Genomic DNA, 25,935 nt, shown 5'->3' with positions numbered 1-25,935 from the left:
GAGCCAGATCCCTGCGGATACAAAGGGAGTAATAACAAGAGCGAGGACAAGAAGGCTCTTCAGAAAGCCCTATTCTGAGTTCCCAGGACACTGGATGGACAGGGAGGGAAGAGACATGTTTTTAAGTGTTTTCAAGCTGCAAGTTAAATTGGGTGGCTGACAAGAGTGAGGAGCAATAACCGTTCTCCTTGCTGAGTGGGACATGCCTAAGGAGGACTATGAAAGTTATGAACACTGCAAAGCCCCGCTGCAAATCCTGAAACCGACACCAACAGGGCACGGCTAACACGGCGAGGGTTCAGTGGGAAGGGGACTCAATACAGCCCCAGCTACAACCCAAATAAGTAACACTGCTTCAACAAGCAGCTTCTGAGTGGATTTCTCAGGGGACCTTATCATGATACAGGAAAGAGCACCTACTAAATACCAAGTGGATTGCTCCAGGCCTAGGGAAGAGGCAGTCCAGCCAAATCCTAAAGGAAAAATGTGCAATGTTCCCAGGGACAGAGCAAAAACCCCTAAACCGCTCCTTCAGCCACATGCCACTGAGATGGCAAGGTGCAATAGGGCCCTGCAGATGAAGCAATGTTATAAGCAGATGAGCAATGTGAGTGCAGACGAGGAGGGTATAAAATGCCCCATTCTGAGCCTACATCCCATGTCATTCGGTCAAGTCTTGTACTTTGTGGAATGACAAAGAGCCAAGCCTTCAAAAGGAAAGAAGTTGGCAAATGAGTGAGTGAAGAGACAGTATTTCACAAGGGTCTGACTAGACGACTGAGGGCAAAGAGGTGCAGATAAACAGTTCTGAAACCAACTTCAAGATTTTGTCAGCTGTCTGAGTCAATATGAACATGAGAGAAAGACGCCTGGATGATGAGTCTTTTCCTTTATTCCTGGGAAATGATGTTAATGCCATGGGACTTAAGGACAGAGACACTTAAGCCAAATGACTGAAGGATGAACTCACTGGCTTCTTCCAAACTCAAGGAGCAACTCAACAGTGTTAACGGCTCTGGATAAAACTCCTGCTGGGGAGTACTGCGTACCAGAACTATGCCAGGAGATGGGAAGCTGCTTAAATGAGTGCTAGGAGATGAGCCATAGCCCATGTCCTCTCTCCACATGGGGCACAGGAATGTGCCCAGGGCTCCTCAGGGGTAGCTCCCTTTATTTTGGTAAGAGAACTGTGGCAGCTCGGCAAGTTGTATGTGCAGTTTATGAACTTATTAGGGCTTGTCAGATTTTCTGGGCTATTTAGTGATACACTGCTTTACACAGTCCTAGACCCCTGGAAAACTCCAAGCAAAAGATTCAGCAAAGGGAAGTCTAGAAGGGCTGCAGCAATCAAAATGAAGAACATTCTTCACACACCTCTTTTTGCAATGTGACAAGAGATAAAATTCATCAAATGACAAAAATAGTCTAAACCTCTCATTTGCTGATGGTCTCCGATCTTGCAGTTAAAATAGGCTGTGAACTCTGCAGGGGCTGGGACTGTCCTGTTTGCTTTTACAGTGGTTGGCATGCCAGGGGGAGTCTCAGTGCCTCAAAGCTTGCCAAAATTAAACCTGAATTAAACTAATTACTGCACAATTATTTAGCAGCTAATAAAAAAGATGTTACCATTGAGAAGAAAATAAACCTAGACTGAGCAGCCCAACTCCTGGAAAGCACCGGTGACATCAGTGTCACAAGCTTTGCAAAACACAGCCCTGATGATCATCTGCCTGCAGAAATGAATATGCTTTCTGACCAGCCAAGCTGGCAAACCTTGCTCCAAGCACTTAAACCAAAAAATTGCTGGTTTGTGAGATCTCATCCTCTTACCTGACATCATTACCTCCATGGGCAAAGGATCCAAAGCAGGCTGTTAAGATCTGGAGGAAGTGGAAAAGTAGATGGACCTGAGATGTGTCTTTCTCTTCCTTATCCTCTTCCACAGGATCAACCTGGGGCCGGTTAGGATCTGTGAGTTCAGAGGCCAACTTCATTTCCACCCCACCTTCCTCTGCCTCGATCTCTGCCTCAGCCACCGCGTTGCAATAGCTGGAGTAGCTGTCATAGCGAACTCGCTTTTTGGAGTAGGAAACAGTGTCGCCCACTAACTTCTCACTGTCCTCTGGAGTTGACGTATCCGCTGCCTTAAAGGAGGAATGCACGGGCATGCCACAAATAGCAGCTGTGTAGCAAGTGTAACTGTTGTTGCGTCGTAACAGTTTGTAGTTGTTTTCTTGAGTGGGCCTCTCATCGGTGGCCCTGTCCAGGTGTATTTTGTGGAGCAAGTCTTTGTATAAACCTGAGTCCTTGTGCACAGTGTGATAAACATGGCCATCACTCCTCATCTGGCCGTCGAAGCTGAAGGTGCCATTGGAAACAGGTGATTTCACCGAGGTGTGCGTCATCGAAAACGCCCTTCCTAAAAAGGCAGAGATGTAGCGTTTCTATTTCTACAAAATGTAATACAGAAGCCCCCTCCCTCCCACTTTGTGAGACAATAAAACGGCAGCGATTCGAGAGTACAGGAAAAAGAAGATCAGTTTGCAGTATATGCAGTGAATAACTCAAGATTCAATTCACTGCAAAATAAACTTACTCATTTTCTGTGCAAAAAGAGCTTTGTTCCAGCATTGGGTCTCCCCCAGACATGCCATATGACCTCCAGCAAGTCACTTGGGCTCAGCTATTCAAAGGTGATACTTAAAGGTTAAATCCTCAGGTTCTTTGAAAAAGTAATTTCTATAAAATTCTTTTCTTGTAAAATAAGCTCTACTTTTTCTGAGGTTTTGTCTACATTGAATAGGCATAATAAGGATTCAGGAAAGGTGGTTTACTGTGATTTCATACTGAACATGAGGTCACCTTTCAAAAGTACCTATGTTTAAGAGACATTTACGTAACTTTTAAAAATAATTAAAAAAACCAGAAAGCAAAGAAGTTCATGTTCTGCAGAAATATTTCCTCAGCTCTTCCAACATTTTGTATATCTTATTTCTATGAACACAATGATAGTTATTTGCACTGTATACATTTAACATCAGTGTACACTGCAGGACACATGTCACAGATAAGGTAATATTTGTGAAGAAACTATCTTTTCATTTCCTGACTTCCCGGATTTCCACTGTGCAACATTCAGAATTGGTTCTAGCTATTTTTAAACTGGAAGCACACACTCAAAGGGCTTCACGTCATGACTTATTTGATTTTGTAAGAATCAGTTGAATATATTAGGCATTTATTAACCAAATTACAGGGCTGTGTAGAAGTTAACAAAGTGATATCAAAGTCAGCAGACCACTAAGCAGGGCGTGATCCCACCACATGGGAGAACAAAAAGAACTTATGCACACAAGCCTACTTCTTGTAAATATACATTCAGAAAACAGCGCGTGAGATTTTTCTAGTGGACATGCTCCAAACTGCCATACGTTTGTCAGCTGAAGCCCAAATCTTTTCATCTCCAGTGGTAGTATGCTAAGCATCTTTATGCTGAATTTAACCTTCATACATCAGCAATTTGTGTTCTCTGTATTTTTCCACTGCTTAAAAGGATGGAAACACCATTAACGATACAAAGTAAAGCAAAAAGGAAAGTAATTTTTGTTTTCAGCTGTTCTAAAACTGAAATACAGCCAAACAAAATGTAATTGTTTTTAAGTCCTCTCTAGAAAACGTCACTTGTAAGTAAGCACCTTTCCCAACAAATGCTGAAGACAGATTAGAGCTGGAAATCCCAAACACTAACCTACCATTTACAACAGAGACCTACTTGCAGTTAAGAAACCCTATTGAAACAGGGAGAAGATACACCCTCTGTGTTGTCTTAGTTTCTTACCATACGGTACACGTGGATGGTTTCCATTTGCAATAGTATCTGATGCCCCAGCAGCTTCTGTTACCGAGCCAGTAAGGGGAATCGTGCTCTCATCAGATGCTTTGGCACCGGGAAGCTCTTTAAAGACTGGTGTTTCTTCATCTTGAACTTTATCAAGACTTTCATCTGATATCCTTGACAGTGCAGCATCTTTCTTTAACCGGCCTAAGGAAATAACAGTACTGTAATTTTAAACCCAACCTATCCGTCTTGCTTATGTTTCCACTGTTTGCATCAATGGCATAGATCAATGTGGATACAATAACCTGGCTCCATTTCATACACATTCTTTATTTATTTCTAACACTTATCTTTACTAAATTAATCTGAGAAAATTATAGAGCATCTTTGCTTCTTCCTACAAAATTTGCTGAAGTAGGTAATTGAAGTAAAACACCGAGCTGCTCATTTATTAATGAAATCTGAAACTTTTCTCTGTGTTTTAAACACTACGTTTGTTGAGAGTAGCAAAGCAAACAAGCAAAACACTGTAAAGCTAAAAGCTGTGATCAGCCCAACTTACTGTAAAGTTAAAGAATAATCATTCTGCCTGATTCTTCCTCTTTAACATTTCCTTAATGAAATATAAAATGGATTATATTCCAGGATTTATTTTCCTGTTTCTGCTAGACTCTAGAAGAAATGAGCACTGCAGTGGATTGCCTAACAAGGTTTTGAATTTCTACCACTGCAGTTTTTTAAGAGCAGGTTACACAAATGCATGAGGAATAGTTTAAGCACATCCTGCCTGTGGGTGGGGACTGGACTAGGTGACCTCTCAAGGGCACTTCCAGCTCTGAAATGAAATTTTCCATGGTTTTACATCACTCGCATTTCATCAAGCAACTACTTACTTTCTATTTTTCTCTTCATCCAGGGGCACACAAAAAACCAGACTAAGATGGCAAATACTAAGGATACGCCAACTGATATTAGAGCAATGGCCCACATTGGCAGTACCAGTCCCAGTACTGTGAAGACAAAGAAATAAAACCCAAGCAAACCATAAATTAACATGACAATTATCTCAGGCAGTGGAAGAGCAGTCTGTTGCAGAAAAGCCTGTGTTCACAATGTATTCAAAACCAACATGAATGAACTAGTCATTTTTAACATATATATCAGTGCAGTATTTAAAGGTCTAGTTGACATGCAAACATTTGCAGGTTTAGTCTTCCAATTCTCTGTTACCCGCCTGTTACCCCCTCACTGTGACCTTGTTTCTAAAGAAGTCGGGGCAAAACTCCCACATCAGGGCTGCTAAAACAAGTTTGCAGTGATTTTATACACTAATGCATGTTAAACCGTTGCTGCCCATTAGGGTAAGTATTTACCTGCCCTTTGCTTTGGTCAATAAAGCCTGATGCTTAGCTTAATCTAAGCCATTATCTGCTTATAATAGCTTAATGTAGCACTTGAGAGCTGAGGTTTCAGTCCTGCAATGTGCAATCATGTCAGTAACTCGTGTCCCTGTAAATATCCCCCCAACAGAGCTCCTTGGGCTTCTTCAATTAAATGACCATACCCTAAATGAAGAAAGGGCTTGGACTCCGGTCTTTCAAACCTGTATATGCACACCTATCTTAAAGCCTATCTGATTAATTCATCCTTGTGAGCCAATGTTGCCAGAGGCCTTGGAGAGTAAATATGTAGTTCCCAAGTATCAAAAATGGGGTCCCACCTTTTTATTCACGTGCTTTAGAGACTGCTAAGCTGAAACAGAAGGGACATTAAGATTCTTATTTCATTTATTTTGCTTAATGAGTCACTGGAGTGCCTGACCTACTTCTGCAGTACAACTAATGAGGAAATGTTGGTTATACAGCTGATTTACTGTGAAACATCTTGGATACGTAGCCAATTAGACTTAAGAAAAAGGAATAGTTGAGTTATGTTACCCTCAAAGTGGGAACTTCTCAAGCTTTTTATTAATTTCAGTAATGCTGTCCTATGAAATAGAGTCTACCCACTGCTTTTATCTAGTACATCTAGTGCATCGGATTTTAGACAAAACAAATTTCTATTCAAAAAAGGTCACTTTCTAAGCCTGCTTTCTTAGTTCAGGGGCATGTTCAGGAGTATCTCTTCAATTGCCTGTTTGTCCATGGCTCTGGGGCAACAATCTAATCTAAAGATAACATTTAATGACCAGACTCTTCAATAAAGTATTCGAGAGCACTGAACATCTTTCTTCTGAACTCTTGCTGCAAGTGCATGTTCAAATGTACAGTCCTTAAGTAAAGTTAAATAAAAACATATAAATGCAAATATATAAATATAAAATGTGTGAATATAAATACACAAACATAAATAGAAAAATATAAGTTCAAATATAAACACAAATATATAAATGCACATAAAATATACAAATATACAAAAATATAAATAAAGTCCTGAAAAGTACATGTATAATTTCCTTCCATTGAGTTGCAATGAAAACACAGCACCCAAGAAAGAAGATTCATTAAATGTAGAAACAGGCTCGGGGCTTCATATCAGTGAAGAGAAATAAAGAATTAAATTTAATTAATAGGCTCTGTGCCAGATCTGCCAGAACAGTGACTCTGCTGATTTCAATGGAGCTATAGCATTAGACTGAGTGCAGACAGCCTACCTGCTCTTACCATCCGCTCTGAACTTTCTCTCCTTTATGCACATATCTGGAATACCTTTGAGAGCTCAACACATGCTCAGATTTACAAAGCCGAAGCTGGCAGCTCAATATTTCCCCTTCCTCTAAAGACGGATTTTTTTTGTAGCTGCACTGTTCCCCCCTAATGAGAGTGATGAGGAGGGATTCACAAACACACATGCACAAATAGAAGCATGTGGGGAGGTGTATGGTTTACTCTTGCCCTCGTTAAGTCTTAACGGAGGAGATAACCGTGCGTGCCGACAGCTACCTGACGGCACGCTGGCAGAGCACCATTACACGCTGCGGGAAGCCGCCCTCCCGTGCCTCCTGCTGCGGACAGCTCACTCACCTGGTGCCCCCGTGTACATGATGGAAAACACGTTAATAGCTATGGTAGCAGCATAAAACACTGGAAGTGCGCGGAGACCGTTGGGCACAGGGTCTTCCTGCATAGAAATTGGGGAAAAAAGGAAACATTAGCTGGATTTTTCCACCAGATTAATGTCAGCATGAACTGCCATAAGGAAAACACGTGCTCCCAAGTCAGTCCCAGGCAGGTGGAGCTTCTGGGTGGATGGTGAGGAAAGGACAGTGACCTGTCTGGTTACACCCGAATCTACAACGCTGGTCCTGGCAAGCACCAGCATTCTGGGGAAGCCTGACACTCTTAATGGGAACCAGGGAGACAGGTTGTACTTTCAGGTAGGCTGCAGACCTGCTGGGTGACCTGAGGGCAGGTTTCTTTCTGCAAGTGTTTTCTTACGTATCTTGTCTCCAAGACGAGCAGTCCCTTTCACTTGGCCTGACTGAAGGGTATGGAGCAGGACAGGGCTTTGATATTTTTGGGGCGGGGCCACAAGCATCAGTGTATCCCGTTCATCGCAAAACCTTACTCCTAACCTCTCAGCTTTGACTGAGACAGCCTGGCACTTTCCACCAGCTAAGAGAAGTCTGATATTAAGCATCTGGCCGTATTAAACAGGTAACATACATAAAGCTAGCATGCAACGTTTAGCACGCCGCTGTGCCTGCTGCCCGCCGCAGTCTCGTGCCCTCGGCACTCACAAGGAAAGGCTCAGCTGACAGCGCAGCGGAAACGCACCATGCGAGCCGTGGAAAAAGCCTTTGTGAGGAGACTGCTTTGGCCTTTTGAGGGGCTCCACGTGTTTCCAAAGAGCCTGGCGAAGCTAAGGGCTGGCTAATGTGGTTTTGTTTCTTACTGCCACGAGCTATAAAAGGGAGCTCAGAGAAGGCTGCGGCCGCCCTGCACTGCGCCCCTGTCCCGAGGCGTGATGCAGCACAGGCTGTATCTGCAGGGCCAGCTGCTATTCACAGACACCCCCAACAAGGGCATGAACCCCTACACTGGGCCATGGACTCGCAAGCTAAAAAGCTGCTCGTTTTTTATGCACACACAAGGCAAGTCGCTACCTGCTTATGCCAGAAGCTCTGCAGATCTTACTACTTTGTGAATGGCACAGATGACAGTCAGAAGACAATTTCCTTAGCCTGAACTTCTTCTGCCTCTTGAATGCTTAAATATGTGGCTTTTATACCAGAGTTCACATGATTTTGATGACTAATTTCTTAAGTAGTTATGTTTTCAATGCAATAGTGGAACTTTTCCTCATCCTTTATGCAACTTGAGTAATTTTAAATTCAAAGCTGAGCCCGATCAAATTTATCATCTGCTTTTATCACTGACATTTATTTACATCAGAAATAAAGAATGATGAAGCTGAGGTTACAGGTGGTGTTATTTATAGCAAAGGAATTAATCCCTCATCTATTTAAGTTCCCTGTATAACTGCTAATATAGTGTCACTTATTTTAGGTCATTGTCATGCGCTGCACTCCCCCATTTTAGCAAGTTGAATGGTGTGAGAGAAATGGAAAGAGCAGATAAACGTGTTCTGGTTTCCAGTTCATGCTGGGTGGCAGGCAAATTGTCTTCCGCACTGGAGATATATGGACTGACGTTACCCCAAAGCTGCCACTTTTGACTGAGGTCACTAAAACCCATCAATTCAGGTTTCTTGAGAATCTAGGAAATATGTAGATACCCATCGTCTAATGTCTGATGTGCTTGAAAACCAAAGCTTAAAATTTCACAACTATAAAATACCAATTAGAGTATCTCCAAGGGAGGACTGTTCTGTTTAAATAATAGTCAGAACAGCTATCGTGAGGCTAAACCAATGCCAACAAGTTTGTACTAATACAGAAGCAATCTCAATGTACCATCTTTTAATCAAACAGAATATACAATATGAATTACCATGTAGCACCTTCTAAGCCTCAAATACTTGCCAAATTACTTACTCTGAGCTTTCAGAACTACTAAGAACAAGTACAGTTCTAATGGCTATAAAAAGAATGACTGGTCTCCTGTCCTAAAAGCAAGCCACAAACTTTCAACTCTGGAAATGCCAGCACTCCAATTGGAGGCTAGAACACAGCCTTCATACCGAGCACTCATTATAATAGTGAGATTTCTTTACCTTGTTTAAAATAAAGAATCTAATCAGCACAAAGAGGACTCCAGACATCAAGCCAGATAACAGTGGGGAAATAAACCAAGAGGCAACTGTGTTGAAGAGAAGAAAGAATGAAACATGAAATAAACAGTATTCTTGCATAATAGTTAAGTAAGTAAGTAGTTAATGAGCATTAAATTGAAAACAGTTCTTGTACAACTGGAATGAATGTTCCATATGTTTATTTACAACTGGTGCAACTCAATGTCCACTGACGCTCATGAAAGTCAAGTAATGCTAGGCGCTGTTAGAAATATCAGCCAAAGCATTTCCCGATAATTTTGCAAGTTTAGCAATCAAATTCATCAGGAAAGTTTTTTGTAGTTTGATGCAGAGTGGACCAAGAAAGCACTGTAATTTCCTCATCACCATGAACACAAATGTTGCAAGCACGTGGAAAGCAACTGCATCTAGCAGGATGCCATGGTGCTCACAGGGTAAAAGCCTCGAATTCCAAAACACTATAGAAGCATCAACTGTAATGAATAATGTGCGTACATTTTTTGCAGACCACATTTGCAAGTGTCCAGGACTGATTTAACTGAAGTAGGTGGCAAAACTCCCACTGATTTCAATAACACTGGATTAGGGCAGCGCTCTGGAAACCTCATCCAGAGTGATTTATTGTTTGCGGCATAGTTAACAGATTGATTCTGCTATCATTGCAAACTCTCTTCTACTTTCAACAGAATAAAAAAAAAAAATACACATTGGTCCAACTTCTGTAAAGCTCAATTGTACTTCCGTGCCTTCAGCATCAAATCCTTTTTAACGCAGGGTTTAGGCTGTGACTCGGGTTACAAAGCTTCCAAAACAATAATCAAAACTCCTTCACATCCCTGCTTGGCTATGCTGATCTTGGCAGTGGGAGGCTGTGAGTTAAACATGTGCTATATGCCCAGCTTTCGCCTCCCTGAAGCTGGTGGGTGGAGAAACATGACTGTGGGCATTCACATGATGGCAAGCGTTGTTGAGAGCAAGAACGAGGTGGTATGAGCTGCCACAAAAAGAATTAGAAGAGGAGGAATGTCACCTTGAAGCATGTCTCTGAGGGACAATGTCTCCTCAGTTTACCACTGGGGAAGTGCAACTTGCATCTTACCCCTTTCTCCACTGAGACACACCGCAGCCCTTAATGAACACAGCATCAGTGCATCTTCTGAATGACAGGACTGGGGTGGAAAATAATTTAAGGAGGGAGTGCTATCAGCACAAAGCAGATTTCTGGGAATGTTTTTTGCAGGCAGTGCACACTATTTCACATACCCTCAGGCTTAAAAGGAAACAGCACTTACCAATCTTGACAAGCTGCATCCACTGGACTCCCTGTGTGCCAATTGCCACCAGAGAAAATCCAATCGTAGCACCTACGATGCAATGGGTCCCTGATATTGGGAGTTTCAAGAACGATGCAATCAGCTGCCAAACAGCAGAACCTAGGGGGAAAAAAAAAAAAAAAAACAACCACATGGTATAAACAACAACAGTAACAATAATGTCACGCAGAAAATTCGTCACCACGTACCCACATTCTTTTACAAGCCCTGCCTACACTCCACATACACAACAGAGATCTCCTAGAGACAGAACCAGAACAAAACTCTCTTTAAAAGCAGATACTAAGACAGTTTAACAGCAGCTTTGAATGCTGCATCTTACTTATGACTTTTTATTATAAGAGCTCTTTACACTGCACAACAGTTCTGCTTTTTTTTTTTTTGAAGGCTTTCAGTATTTACAGCCTGTCTGATTAAATACACAAACTGCTCCCACTCTGCGTCAAGCTTAGAAAACCTCATTCTTGAGAGCTGGACTTGGAAGCCTCCAAGTGATCAGTGTGAGGAGGCATCCACCGTTTCACTAATGAATTACCCATGCTCCTAAATTCAGATGCTACCAGAGAAAGGCTCAAATTGTAGGGCAGGGAGTTTTTATGCCTCTTCTCAGTGACACACGGCCATCTGGAGTCCTCTATAAGAAAAATGGACCGAGGAGGGAATAAAGACTCTCTCACTGCCTTCATTTGCAGCTCATTGTAGCACTGGAGAAATTCAGAACTACAGAAAAGGCTTGTCTTAGTCATGGAGTAGCCAAAGATACCCTTGGCATAAGGAAATAAGATCCCCTAACTAACTAAGGGATGGTGGCTAATGGTCTAAAGGAAAAAAAAAAAAAAAAGATCCCAAGCACCAGAGAGGATGACTTGTATTTGTTTTCAGACCCAACTTTTGGTAGTTAGATCAGACCACAGTTGGCCACCATGCCCTCAAGCACGCAGCTCCATGCTCCGACATTTTCACATTGGAAGGACCCAGGCTCCCTGCTCCTCTTGCAGTGGTGCTAACTTCAGGACACCAAAATCATTTTGGCACTGACACAAGCTTTCTGTGGATCTCGCCTAATATTAGAGAATTCTTAGAAAGATCTCTTCTTCATCTTAAGACTCCATGGCCTTAAAACTAAATCTTCATGTGTTAAGAGGCCCCAGTGGCAGCAATCAAACTGCCATGAGAGATCCTGTATTTTCTGGCTCGTGACACCACAGTTCTGGAGCAGACACAGGTGATAAAGCAAGGTCGCTGAACATACGCTGTTACTCAAAATCTCAGCCTCCATCCTCAATTCCAACAGGAGAGGATGGTTTGAAGGTCTTGAAATGGAGCCATCTGCAAATGGTGATTTGCTGGCATCATACACAGCTACGTTTGGAAGTCAACCAGTTTGTAAAACTGATCTCTCCTGGGGTACTATCCCAAAACAGCTGGTACTCCTATTGCTATTGGAAATTCTAGATCAAACAAGGAACACCTGCTCTTTAATTTTTTGGCTTCTCTTCCCCTGTACTAAAATAAAAATAAATACCCTTTGAAACCTCTGACATGAACTTAGAGACCAGCAAGTGAAAGTGAGGTAAAAGAGAAAACAGATGGTAACATCTGTAAAGAGCCAAATAAACAGATAAGCCAGCCACAGATATGTAATTACAAAATACTCATTCTAAAAAATAGGGAAAATGCAACCAAACCACAGCTGCACTGCAAATGTGTAGTGAGGGCTGGGTTTTTTGTTGGGGGGGGAATAGAGGGAGTATGGCACTATTTTCTATTTAATCAACTTCACCTTGAAAACAAACAGGAGAGCAAGAGGGAAAGTGGTGGAGGACTGATGGATGGTCTGAGAAGGACAATGTGTGGTCTAAAGAAGTTTAAGGAAGCACATTAAGGAACAAAAGAAAATACAAATCAAGCCAGAGCAGGCCTTCCCTCTGGGGCTTGCAATGCCTTAACTCCCTACATCAAAGCTTTAACTCCTCTTTAACATAAAATGCATGTTCCCAGTATTTATCTTTGCAAAACCAACCTAGGAAGCAGGAGGCTCACTAGACCTGTCAAAGTCCCAAATTCAGACTCTTCATGCCTGCTGACACCATGACCATACACACTTTCCTCTCAGTTACTATCTCCTAAAGAAAGAGGGTTGGCTGAAGACTGCCCTGACCAAGAGTCGCCAGTGCTGGCTTTCAGCTCAGGGTGCATTTCATGCTCCCCTGCTGCTGAAGGCACCGCATCCATTCTCCTGAGTCTCCAGTGCTATGTGCCAGCTGCAAGCCCCCATCATGTACCACGCCACCTGCAAGACTGGGTTAGTACTTTGCTTTGCTAATCCTGGCTGGGAAGTCCTCTCTGTCGGTGGCATCTCCTTGGACGTACCAGCCGCTGACTTCAGCTCCCACCAGGATCACTAGAACAACACTTGGGCAATTTCTGATAACAACAGGACAATTAGTTAATGCTAGGGAAGTACTACAATTTACTCCCAAAAGCAACCGTCCTTAACTACCCAACTGCCTAACAAACAACATTTTAATATGCTAAAAATTATTACAAAATGTTACATTTCAAAATCTTAATCCCATTGCTCCCCGCTTCCTTTTCTCTTAGAGGAGAAGGTTGCCCTGAAAATCACCATCTGCTGTTTGCTGCAAGCATCAAAGGATCTTCCACCAACATCTGGAAAGAGGATACAGCGACTTTTGGTCTCTCCCAGACTGTTGACTCATTTAAGCCTCATCGAAATTCAGAAGCTAAGTCTATTTGCAAAAACACAATCATGAGGCATGAGAGAACAGGGTGGGGAAATGCAGAGCAAAAACATAAAGAGGAAAAAAAAACATCCAGGAAGGCTCAAAGAAAACACAGAAAAAGAAATCATACATCCAGAGAAAAGCTGGAGATGGATTTGAGGGGAAAAAAGAATTGAAATCTGCAGTTTGTAACTTGTGATTAATTCTGAGGTTTAAAAGGTGGAATTTCTTCTTAATGCCCTTAAGGGGAGGGAGGGAATGCAACTGGTCATGAAGTTCACACAGGCTTATGTAAATACGCATGCAAATAAGTTGTTTTCTTTGAGCTTCTGGCCAGTTGCTCCACAGGGGGCATCTGAGACTTAAAACTTTGCCCAGCCAGGATCAGGATGCCAGAAATAGATACAGAAGAGGAAAAGGACCCTTCCTTCAACGGGGACCATGAGTATCAAGAATGTGAAGGTCAGAAGATGCAGGTCACTTACATTTCAGATGGTGTATGCTGCTCCCAGGCACATGCCTGTGGGAAATGATGGAGCTATCCAGGAAGCAGAAGGATAAATGATGCAAGTGGAGTGGTACTAAGAAGCCACCCTACAGCTTGAGGGCAAGACCAGAAATCTGCAGCTGACCTTGCAAGACATCAGGAAAAAGGAACTGATGGGGGGTGCCCAAGAGCATTTGATGTGGTTTAAGTTGGCAACCTCACAGAGGGACCATTTGGGAAGTGGCTGTGGTCCCAGTAGCGGTTTCTCGCTAACCAACCCCTCTTCCCCTTGGGCAGGGGAAGGTGGCCAACCTCCCGGAGGCTCAGGAACAGCAAAAGCCCAAAGGAACCACCTCCCCACTCTCAAGCACACAAAGCCACCCCAGACAAGTCCAGAAACTGGCACTCAATGTCCACCTCGATCCATTAAAATTTAAAAAACGGAAAAATTTCCCATTTCCCTGAAGAAATGGAAAAATAACCACATGTAGTAGAGCTCTGTCTGCACGGATTCACCTATCTCACATGCAGGTCCTGCCTGAAAACTGTGGGGAGGTTAGAGAAGATAGGTGGAAATAATACTTAGGTTAGGTTTAAGGAAGAAATTCTTTGAGTGGAGCATCCCTTTCAAGCAGAGGATGCTGCGACGCTCGTATAAATCACATCACCCTGTCATGGCATGCCACGGACCTGCCGGACTGAAGAAGCAGTGGTGGGATGGGCAGGCTGGCCCCTTGCCTGGGCTGCCTCTCCCACAGTGAAAGGGTTTCCTTCCTGCTGTCTCCTGCCCTTTAAAAGCAGGTTTGCTACTGATCCTTGAGGGAGCTCTCCAAAAGCTCACAAAGCCTCTTGCATATAAACAAAGAGTAAATACTGTGGCTTAATGTTACTTACCTCAGAATATGCTATTTGTTCTAAATGGAGATTAATTTAACTGCAAACAAAAGCACACGGAGCACTCTAAGGGACGCTGAACTGCTGTGGGTTTGAGTCGGAAAAATTAAAAAGACCTCAAATGTGTGACCATCTCTCTTTACTGTTCCTTTAGTTTTGCCATGGGCAAGCGTGAAGTGTATGATTAATTGCAATCACTCAGCTAGACAATCAATTTAAGCAAATATGTTTTGATTTTCTGTAATTTTTAAAAACGATTTACATAATTCCTTCTTGTATGTATTCACTGCAAACTGCTGTTTCTGTAGGATCTTCTGTACAGTCACAAATGCTATGCTTACATATTTTCCATTGACCATCATAAAAATACCAAAAATAATTTTTTCAGTACCCTAGGAATACATATATATGATCCATTATGTTAAACATTTTTTCTGCTTAGTTAAATGGCTGAACCATTGAAAAATGTAAATGACTAGAAGCATTTAAAAAACATAGGAGACTAGAAAAGGAATACGGGCCCTTGCATTCACACAAAACCAGACGTGCAAGTCCAGAAGATGGGAACACTTAATAACAATATTCACAACAAACAGGATGACAAATACACAATGAACATTACCTGGAATAGGAAAGTATTACTTACCAACCATCGCACTGACTTCTCCTGCCATCAGCAGCGGGACAGTGTTGTTGTACAAGTTAACATCAATGATACCTTTCCGAATTGTTTCTCCTACTTTTGCTCCCAGTAATACCGAGCCAGTGGTTTCAAAAACCGAAGCCAAAATGCAAGCCTGGCGTAAAGTAACAACACCAGAGCCCACAGCCGTTCCGAAAGAATTGGCAACATCATTTGCACCAACCGAAAAGGCTAAAATAAAAGCAATGATAAAACCCACAATGACCATCCACAGGTACTCATCCATTGCCATCTTTCCCCAAACCGTAGATTAGCTTCCCCTTTGCAAATAGTTAATAGTCAAGGCTGGAGGGCACCGCAACGGATTTGGAAAGCAGATTTCTTGTAAACAATGAGTTCTCTCTGGAAAGTGCTGGGTAGTGTTAGAATGTGAAGAAACTGCTAACTGCTGATTTTCAAACTACTATAAATACTGTTCATTTGGCTGCCTTCGGTCAGCAGTGAAACACATTCCATATTTTGCTCCCAAACCGGTACAACTGCGATGTTCTGTCCTGCAACAGAAAAAAAAAAAGAAAAGAAAGGAAAAGAAAATTAAAAAAAAAAAGGGGGGGGGGGGGAACACTCAGCGGAGCCCGTAACAATGCGCGTTTTCAGAAGTAAACAGATGATTTAAACCCACTAATGGGGTCCTACCTCGGCATGTGACTGTTCTAATCATAAAGCAATTCAGAAAAGGTTAAAATCAGGTCACCTCCAAAGCAATATGTTTCTTGCAATATCACTGACTGAGAAAATCTTTTGAGCAATATAAAAGGATTTAGAAAGGTTGGGGGTTTTGTTTGTGTTGAATTTACCGAGCAGTGCGACAAGCCCTCATGCTAGAAGGAGGATTCTTCTTGGCTCTTTGCACCCAGTAAATATAAGACATGTAGAATATATAGACCATACCATACAGCCTGATTCCCAGTTGATGTATATCACCCAGCTGCACCGGCCTTCAGCAGACATCTCAACATTTTATCAGCTGCAGCCAGGGATGCACTCCTTTGAAAAATGGTTTTATCTATATGTCTATCTAGGAAATGTCACTGAAAATACTCTGAAGAACATTAATATTAATCTATTGCTGTTATCACATCCCATGCAGTAAGAATACAGTTTTCTTACAGCTTCTCAGTTGCTGAAACAGCACAATAATCACAATATTCCCATGTATCCCCACAGATCTAGAGAAATCTGTAAAAAAAGTTTAACTAAAAAGTTGAGCTCTCTCCTCTTTCCTGTAGATGGTTACCAATTACTAACAGTTATTTTACACAAGTCATTGTTATAGGTATCTTTTAGTATTTCTTTTGATAGTTTCAGTTTTATGATTGCCTTTTGAATTACATCTTAATTAGTCCTTCATTAGTCTAATCTGAAAAAAGAGTGAGCTCTTTCAAACCAAAAAATGGACAGAGAGAAAGGGACTTTAAAAAATAAAAACTTCACTATCCAAAAGGCTGCTAAGCAGAGCGATAAGGCCCACACTGATGTCAAGATTGTCAAAAGCTAGAAGCAAATTTGCCCAAACCATCTGCCTTTTCTGAGGGCTGCTTCTCTTCTGCTAGCAGCCACCATGAAGATGTCCCATGCCACCCTCTGCTTTCCTATCCATGCTGTTTGGCTCCAGAAAAGTGCCATTTTGGAGGTGGCAAGGGGTTAAACGAACACTTAGCAGGAAATATCCATCAGCCAACTCCACAGGTTTTAAGAAGCATTTCAAGAGATCAGGGGGTATCGGATGAAAAGCCCCAAGCCCACCTCCTGCTCTCTCTCAGTTTCCCCACAGACGCTTCAGTCTCATGCAATATACCCACATCCACAGTTTCAAGACCATGCTTAATTTCTTTTGGTGACCCCAATGCAATGTAGGTCCTGTGGTAGCAAGGAGGAAGGGTCTCTGAAACCTCTGAAATAATGGCAAAATTAAAAATTAAAAGAGATTTTGCATATTCCTGAGATACTCAATCCTTGAGAACAACCAGCAGGAAAATACCACATCTATACATAAGTCTTTCCTAGAAAACCCTTAAGTTGATGTCAAGGATTGGTGCCTTTCCTAAATATTCAGCAGAAAAGATGACCCTCTGTCTTTCTCCAGGCTCCAAACTGGCTGAACAACTGTTGCTCCAGTCTTTTTCAGACATGGAGCAGACATCAATCCTTGAATGCCTTACACTCTAAAATAACATCTTGGAAGGTCTTAACGACTAAAAACATTTGTATAAGGATTTTTATACTATGAAATAACATGAGAAAATGAAGCACTAATGCATTTTTGATGTTTGAAGACTTGTTGCCTTTTTATAATTCATGAGCACTCAGCCCATTTAGTGGTAAAGGACTTGACAGACAGAAAAGGCTAACAATATTTGGAAGAAACAATTACAGTTAGCAGTTGTTTGCCTGTGAAGGAAGACAAAAGTCCATTAAACTCATTTGTTAAAAAATTTCTATTATGTATATCAGATTTTTGCTAGGAGATGAAGTGCACTTCATCCTGCGTGAATTTACACAGTACCTTTGCCAAGTTAGCCTTTGTGCCCCAGTTTCCTCTCCTGAAAACAGGCAAAACGGACCGAGATCCATGCATGCATCCACAGATGCTGCGATTATAAAGACCCGTTTCCTTTGGACCCACAAGATGAAAGCACACCCTTATTCCCCAACACAGATCTGTCTTTTTGCCACTTGTCAACCAACCTACCAATTTCCTGCGGTGACCAAATTTCTGGAATAAGGAAGAGCAGGGGGATTGTGACATTCCCCCACTGCAACGGAGTTCACGGGACAACGTTTGCCAAATCTGGCTCCTCCAGCCACAGCAAGTTCCTGCAGCTTCCAAAATAAACCACTAAGTCACAAGGTTGCCCTTATTAGCTTCCCTGGGAGGGGTGCGGGAAGAACTCCAGATGGTCCCAAAGAAATTAAGACTTCAAGTGTGTTATGTGTGCTCCTAAACCTCCGTGTGAAGGCCCCAAAGCCTGTTGGCAGGGCTCTTGGCAAAGGGCTCAGAGAGGCAGCTACATAATCTCCCTCCCTGTGAAATGGGATATACGGCCTTGGGAGAAAAGGTTGTCTTAAGTAAGAAGTCACCCCTCCTGTCATTTTATGCAAGGTGACAGTTCAAAATAGAGCTTCCTCCAAAACCTGGGAGGCTTGATTGACATCCGCTCCGTTTGCACAAGTGACAAAGCACAGCAATGGACAAGCCTTGTCTCTAACAAGATGAAAGTCAAAAGGAAAAGAGGAAAGGGAATAAACACACTTTTAAAAATTAACATGCAGGCAGCATTTGAATGGCTAGGGTTACTACCTTCAACCTTAAATAACTTAAGAGATGTTAAACATTTAAAGAAAGGAAAAAAAAAAAAGGCGGCACATCTCTGCTGAGAAAGTTTTCAGAAATGTAAAATATCCTGCGAAGTAGGATGACTAAATACAGACTAAATCTTGTAGCATGCTTCTTTCTAGAGCCCAAAATACATCTGGCATGCTCAGACACGCTGAGCTATGCCCCTCATCACCTAATCTAACCCAAGAGCCTGTGGTATTTCATGTTGTTACTGGGACAAAAAAGAAACTGGAAAAAATGCCGTACAGTAGGGAATGGCAGACCTTCTGCTTTCTGCGTGACAGCTGGAAGTCACTAGCCTGTTCTCTCCTGCGCTCATTTATATTTCATCAACACGCCTCTCTGCATGCCAAATGCAATTCAATCGGACCTGCTAGACTCTAGGAAATCGTCCCATTTACCTGTGGGACCAATACTGCCTCTCTGCCAAGGCCTCTGTAGTCCGGTGCGCTATGCTACTGCAGCAGACTCTGGCTGGAAAAGTTCATTTTCCTATTTACACTTTGGATAACTCTTCCTGAACCAGCCCAGCCTGCACTGCGGTGGCCGTGCTGCAAACTCACCCTTGGGCATTAGCAGGGCAGGGGAACTGTGTTAGCACCAGGGAGCTGCAGGACCTGAAGCTGGAGCGTGCATCTCTCATGGCTGTTAGAACGAAGGGAAATGCATAAAGATGAAATTTCAAATTGTAAGAAGCTAATTCTGTGTTAAGGCAAGATTTTTAGCTAATACATTTTTCTTATGATCCATACTTAGAATATCACACTTAGGAGGTCTAAGTTGAAGCTTTTAACTGCTTAAGTGGACTTAGAAACTTACAGAACTTGCACCTCAGTAAGAAAAATCTGATTTTTGGAAATGCTAAGCACGTCCCTCTGCCTCGCTGGCAGATGATCCAGACACCCCCCTTGGACTTTATTTTGTTGCTAGCTAAACATCTTGCTATAACTCTGTCAACACAAAGTGCTATTTCTTCCCTAAGAGAGAGATAAAAACGAAACCTGGGTAAGGAAGCACCTTGATTCATGCAAAACGACAAGTGAATCCTCAGGAAAAAGTCAGGCTCTCCTGGGAACCATGAGATCATTTTAGACATGTTTATATATGGACATTTACTAAGACATTTACTAAGCTCTTCTGGAAACTATTCACAGTACAATTCTAAGCCTAGACAAGTTTTTAGTGAAAAAAAAATACGAAATTTGAAAAACAAAGTTGTCGGTTGTTATTTTTTTTGGCAAACAAATTGCTGCTAAAGAGAACACAGAAACATCTAACAACAGGGATGAATGGTTAATAAAAGCTCAGGACAAAGTTCAAAGTCTAGGGAAGCAATCAGAGTGCATTACCCACCAGCAATCCAACTGTGTGACATAAAGGAAACAAACAGAGGTCCCATAAATGTCCTTTAATCTTCTCTTCACAGAAAATTAGGGAAGAACCTACTGTACTTGTGAAACATTGAAAGGTATATAAATCATCCCATATGCAGCTCATACTATATATAAATCATGTTGTATGCAGCTCTTCTGCTCTCAGAAGTTGCCCCATGCTGCAATTGAAAACTTTTCTCCTGCTCCGCACAGGACAGAGATTCCACAAGGTCCTGGTTTTAACTGTTTTGTTGTTGCCCAAGTATGAGCAAAAATCAAAAGACAGCAGCTAGTGTAGCATTTCTCAAGATAACTCTTACAACTACTCCACTTTGCATTGTGACAGACAGGGGAGGACGATTTCTTTTCCCCTGCAATGTTGAAAACAGCAGACTTTTCATGATAGACAGTGGCACTGAATTTGTACTGACAGGCAGGTTCACTTCTAGTTACCAGTGGCTGAAAAGTCTGTCTAAAATGCTTACCAGACAGCACCTTCTAGAAGGTTATTCCATACCTCTCTAATTTCTGTGTGGTGTTCTTTATATAAAACCAATCTGTCAGGCTTCCTGCCTATGTATATAAACTCATACCAGATCTGGCATTCCAGTCTACTGGTACTAAACACAGCACTACATAGAAACCAAGCCTGATTTATAACCAAAGCTACTAACATTATTCACATCAATAGTCCTTATCGTTTCCAGTTCGTGCTCAGGCCACAAGGCTCACAAATTATCTGCTTTAAATTACTAATACTACACTCATAATATGAAAGGTGGTATTAATTCAAGTGGTTCAAGACTAAGAACATCCCTATATGGCTCTAAATTACATGCACAGGACTTGTCACAAGGCCAAGCATGATGCAAGTTTAATGCTCCAGTACACAAAAAGCACCCTCGACTTACTTTAAGGGGGGGAAAAAAAAAAAATTAATTACCGCATCCACAGAAGCAGCTTTTGTATCAGTCAGTTCTTATTTTAACATGTTCACATGTGTTTAAGCATACTTCATGCTACTACTTGATATGGAAACAAGACTGAAGTCGATAGCTTTCCAAGGACTCCCATCCAGCTTAACATTGCAGAGAGGGACTGTCACCACCAGCTCCCAAAACTTCCAGGGGTTGCTTCCTTTTCTTAGTCCCTATCAACCTCTGTTCCCACCACTGAAAGGTCAAAAATGCATATAAAATATTTAGCATGAGATTCTGTTGCTGAAAACATTCACTAAAAACACAGAGAGCAGTCACATTTAAACAGTAATTCTACAAACAAGATACCTTAGGTAAAGTATCAACAAGTCCTTGTTGTGCATTTGCTGATAAGTATCTTTTTCTCTAACTAAAGGACAATTTGATCCTTCAGTGACTGAACAAAGTCTTTCTAACAAACAAGTGGCTTTTATGATTCAACACTACAGTTTTTTAAGATCCATTCAGAGAAAACAAGTGTTCATGGTTATGGAAAACATGTTTTGTGCAACAAACCATGCAGAAAAATCTTTAAAACTCACCCAGTACACCCAGTATTTAAAAGTTGTTTCAAAAGAAAAAGGAGCTAAGTTCTTCCAGCAACTTGCCCTCCTGATTGGAAATGCAGGCTGAAGTCTAAAATAGACATCCTATCATTCAGCACAGTCACATCTGAACATGCAAACTTCCAGAGGGTAGAAAGAAGGCTATAACTTACACCAGGCAGTCCGGGGATAAAATTCACTCTGGCACAGGAGAGCACACAAGACAACACCGAGAAGCATCAATGCGAGTCCAGAGTCTTATTCAGTAGGTGAAAATCTGCCTCCTCTTAAGCAAAGAATTCTGCTGGGGGTGGGCACTGATAAAACACAACACTGCGTCACGACTGCACTAGTGAGACAAACCAATCCAATGAAGCTCATATTAAAAGCAACAAAGCGTTCCTTTTTTTTTGTCCCCCCCAAGCATAGGCATAGACAAGAAAGGAAACCTCATTTTTGACTGCCAGCTGGGCATTTTGGTGCGATCAGGTAATCTCTGAGGAGCCCCAGGTCTTCTACTTGCAAGCACAGTTAAACGCACGCTTGATTCAAGCGCATGTGCCGGTAGGGTACGTACATCCAATTCGGTAAAGATGTTGCATGCCTGTTACTTTATCCATGTCAGTAGAGGTCTCACAGGCTACACAGACTGCAGAAAGTTAAAGATGTGCACGAGTTTTGACTGGATCGATGCCTAAGCAAGCAACTTTGCTTTCAACAGTTCAACCTAAATTACCCAATCGAAATTCTTTCAACCACTTTCCTTTAAGTGGGAAACATTTTTGCATGTATGTCAAGGCAAAAATAATGTTTGCCTAAAAGCACCCAGCTTAGCTTTATATAAAATATTTGCTTTAATACTATATAATGCAATTAAGCCATTTTATTCTGCAAGAAGGAATGTAAATCAAAATGCATTGTCACAGTTTAAAAATCTGATAGATGCAAATTTATTTGGACACATTTTTGGTTTATAAATAAATGACGTTTTAAATTTAACTGTTTTAAATTTAACTGTTGGGTTTTACTCCATTCTGAGTCACTCAAAGCCATGGCATCATATTCCAGCATAATAAACTTAAATTGGTAAATTTTCTGCATTCTGAACATTTGAGAAAAACCAAATCATTGATTTAGATTTGTAAACACAGACTTGGAAACATAATTCTTACCCCATCTATTTTTCAAGTTTGAATAAAGGATATTTCTTAACAAGGAGGCAAAAGTGTTCTAAATTGGTTAAATTCAGCTGCAGATGATATTCAGGGATAATTTGGTAAATCTGAAAAGTGGTTTACATTTCTTAAGAAAACTCACATGGATTACTAAGCCTACATCATCTCCTAAAAAGAATTAGGGCAAAACTCCAGCTAGAAATCTGCAATGCAGAAATGACATTAAAAATCCCCAATAAAAAAAGAATTCTAAGTATCAGGCCACAATTCTTTGTAAGAAATGCTGACTCTTTATTTAAGGTCAATACCCAACTACTATTAACCTTGCAATATAGCTGCTAACTTTGTGAAAAGCTACATCTCCTCCGTCTGGTTGTAAAGTCTTTCCTTTTACTTTTTTAATAGCTGGCAAACAGGCTTCCTAGTTTCAGAAAAGTGAGAGATTGATACTTTCACACTGGTTTTCCCTTATGTACAAAAGCAACATATTTTAACAAGAAGAATACTAATCTTTTCGTGCAGATCTAAACATATCTTAATACTTTTGGGTTTTTTTTTTTTTTGTTTTGGGGTTTTTTTGGGGTGGAGGGTTTTTTTGTTGGGTGTTTTGTTTTTTTTTTTTACAACTAGCGTCAATCAATTCAAGTGAGAGCAATCATAATTGTAAACATGAAGTCAGCCTGTATTTATAGGTCTGAATTCCAAGGTTTTAAGGAAGTGAATAAACAAACACAGAAACTTTTTTGGAGCACTTATTTAACTTTATAAAGTAAAAAAAAGACCGCAAATATTATTTCATGTTCTCTTTATAGCTGACAAGTTGTAACTTTATAAAGTAAAAAAAAGACCGCAAATATTATTTCATGTTCTCTTTATAGCTGACAAGTTGTTGATGTCTGCTTTGGAAAAGCTCAAACCCAAATGCTCCGAGTAAGCACTAAACCCACCCTGGTTCTCCTTAAAGGACCGTTCACGCAGCCTAGAGTAACCACCACCAGCGTGCAGACACAGGTAAAAAGACTGTCGGCAGGACACGTTACGTGGAAGGTATCTACATCGATTTCAAAAGCCAGAAGCTGCCGGCCTGACCTGTGGGAATCATCTTGGACCCAGGAGAACAACAAACTGGAACTGTTTGAGTGCCGCTTCCCACGAGCCAGCCTGACCACAACGGTGGTTTCTTGTTGACCTAAGCTTCAGAGCTTGGTCAACATGCGAAGCAAAGGATATAATAAACAGCACAGAGAAAAGGAAATATCTTCAAAGTTTTTGTTCTGCTAAATCAGCATTGTGGACCTCAGGCATGGGAAAATTCAAGCCAAGATAGGTTGACCATTAAGAAGAGTTACAATTTGGGATACCACTAAAGAAGCAGGCAAAGGAAAATTTATACGACCACAAAATAAATGATGAGGATTGGCTTTTGGCAATGGCAGCACCAGTTTGGTTCCCATCAAATCAAATATTTGTAGAAATTATAAATATTATATATTACAAACTTGATCAGATATCATAATTTTTTTTAATTGTAATTTATTTTGGTAAATCCACAATTGAGAGATCCCTCTTTGAGTCAACAAACCCATGCTAGGCAGATTTATATTCTGGTTTAAATAATGTAATAGGACATGCAATTTAAATAGTTAATTTTAAATCCCGTTTGTTTTGCATTTCTGCATCAGCTATTTTCTGAAAGACACCCAGGTTCTCATTTACCAGTAACCACTAAAACACCGTTAATTTGCAACTTAATGTAACTTTTGTATCAAATGTAACTGGCCTTTTTGCCTTTCAGATGGGAAGGCTACATATTTAAGCGATTATACTTACTTTAAAATACATACATTTTGATTAGAAAATAATGGGGGATGATTATCATTTTCTAACATAAAAACTTGTAAGAATTGGAACCTGAATACCTGTAAACTGCATTTGGTCAGAAACAGAAATTTTTTTATTGTATAAAAACATCCGAAAGCTGCAGGATATTGTTCCAGTTAAGTTGTGCCAACTTAAATAAAGTTACTGACCAGCAATGGGAGCTTTGGAGCTTTCACAGACCTGCTGGTACTCTAAAATTGGGAGCTACTAAGCAGCTGGAACTGGGGACTTTTTGTTTCCCTTATCAGTATTTGTGCCCCTGACCCTGCCTGGGAACCCTTATTTCCCCTCAATCTACAAACAAAGAAAATAAAATTAACGAGGTGGAATGAAAATCGGTGGCAGCTGACTGCGCAAATATCACAAAGAAATCCAGCTCTTGCAACGCCCTTCTTTCTGGTTTTGAAGGCCCCTGTGACCATCTACACCATGAGGGACTTGAAGCAGGACACCACATGCCAATCATTACCTGGAAATTAGCCCTGAGGCTAACAGATATTTAACACAGCTCTACCAAACACAGCACCATTTCTGGGTGCTTCAGTAACTCCATTGTGCCTGAATACCAACAAAACTCTGAATGTCTGCTCTGCAGATAGCTACAAACACAGTTCAAGCTGGAAAGAGCCGGCTCCAACCAACAAAAGCACATCTGCTCTTGCATATTAGGTAGCAAGCTCCAACACATTCTGTTATCTATCAGGATAATCTCCGAATAGGAAGAGATGCATCCGAGTTTCACTCCAAGAAAAACTGTCTCAGGGACTCTCTGGAAAGTCTAATGTGGTAGACATAAAAATTAAGAAGTCATTTGCCATTCAGGGATGGAGCGTCTCCTCTGCTCTAAGGAAGCAAACCATTTGGATGGGCTTTCTTGATGGCTCTGAACTCTGTCACACTGTTGCCCAAACCTTTTTCCAGCAAGCCCCCAGGCTCTCAAAGAGGACATCCCACCCCAGCTAGGAGACCTTCCACTCCCAATGGTTGAGGTAAATTGGGTGTGCTTGCATAGGCACACAGGGAGAGCTGCCATGTTACAGAACGTGACCCTGCTTGAGATCACACTTGTCTATTGAGTGAGCGAGCCCTGGGAAACCGAAGAGGAGGAACCCACAACTGGAAGTGCCAGAGGCCAAGGCTGGCACAGAGGATGACACAGGCTCCGGGTGTTGTGTGGCCTGGGAGAACCAGGCTGGCTCCAACCCCTGCCACAGCACAAGCCCACGCCGAGCCAGGAGTTCAAAGGCAGCAAATGCATCCTGAAGGAGCAAGGCTTTGGCCAGCGCTGATTCAAGCACAGCCCCAGTTAATGCTGGGAACCAGACTCGTATCGCCCGTGATTCTGGCTGATTCATGGGAGACTGAGCATACTATGTCCATACTAAGCCCAAGGAAAGGGGTGAACTGCTGCTCTGAGCCTTCCTGAG

At 41.6% G+C, this 25,935-nt stretch overlaps 1 protein-coding gene across 4 annotated transcripts in view; it reads right to left on the bottom strand.

Annotated features, from left to right (window-relative positions):
* SLC20A2 (solute carrier family 20 member 2) overlaps nucleotides 1–25,935 on the bottom strand; it is a 58,397-nt gene that overhangs the window by 17,426 nt on the left and 15,036 nt on the right. For all 4 annotated transcript variants that reach the window (XR_012830997.1, XM_075708795.1, XM_075708798.1 and 1 more), the window contains exons 2-8: nucleotides 15,161–15,711; nucleotides 10,345–10,485; nucleotides 9,014–9,099; nucleotides 6,862–6,958; nucleotides 4,732–4,848; nucleotides 3,839–4,042; nucleotides 1,831–2,419 (exon numbers count right to left, since the gene is read on the bottom strand). Coding sequence is in view for 3 of the 4 variants with exons in the window: in XM_075708795.1 (XP_075564910.1) it covers nucleotides 1,831–2,419; nucleotides 3,839–4,042; nucleotides 4,732–4,848; nucleotides 6,862–6,958; nucleotides 9,014–9,099; nucleotides 10,345–10,485; nucleotides 15,161–15,449 (1,523 nt within the window). In the remaining variant the exon portion in view is untranslated. The remainder of the gene's footprint in view (nucleotides 1–1,830; nucleotides 2,420–3,838; nucleotides 4,043–4,731; nucleotides 4,849–6,861; nucleotides 6,959–9,013; nucleotides 9,100–10,344; nucleotides 10,486–15,160; nucleotides 15,712–25,935) is intronic.

The sequence above is a fragment of the Pelecanus crispus genome, chromosome 4 (genome assembly GCF_030463565.1).
Source record: "Pelecanus crispus isolate bPelCri1 chromosome 4, bPelCri1.pri, whole genome shotgun sequence".
Classification (NCBI taxonomy): Eukaryota; Metazoa; Chordata; class Aves; order Pelecaniformes; family Pelecanidae; genus Pelecanus; species Pelecanus crispus.
This window is presented reverse-complemented; position numbering and strand designations above follow the sequence as displayed.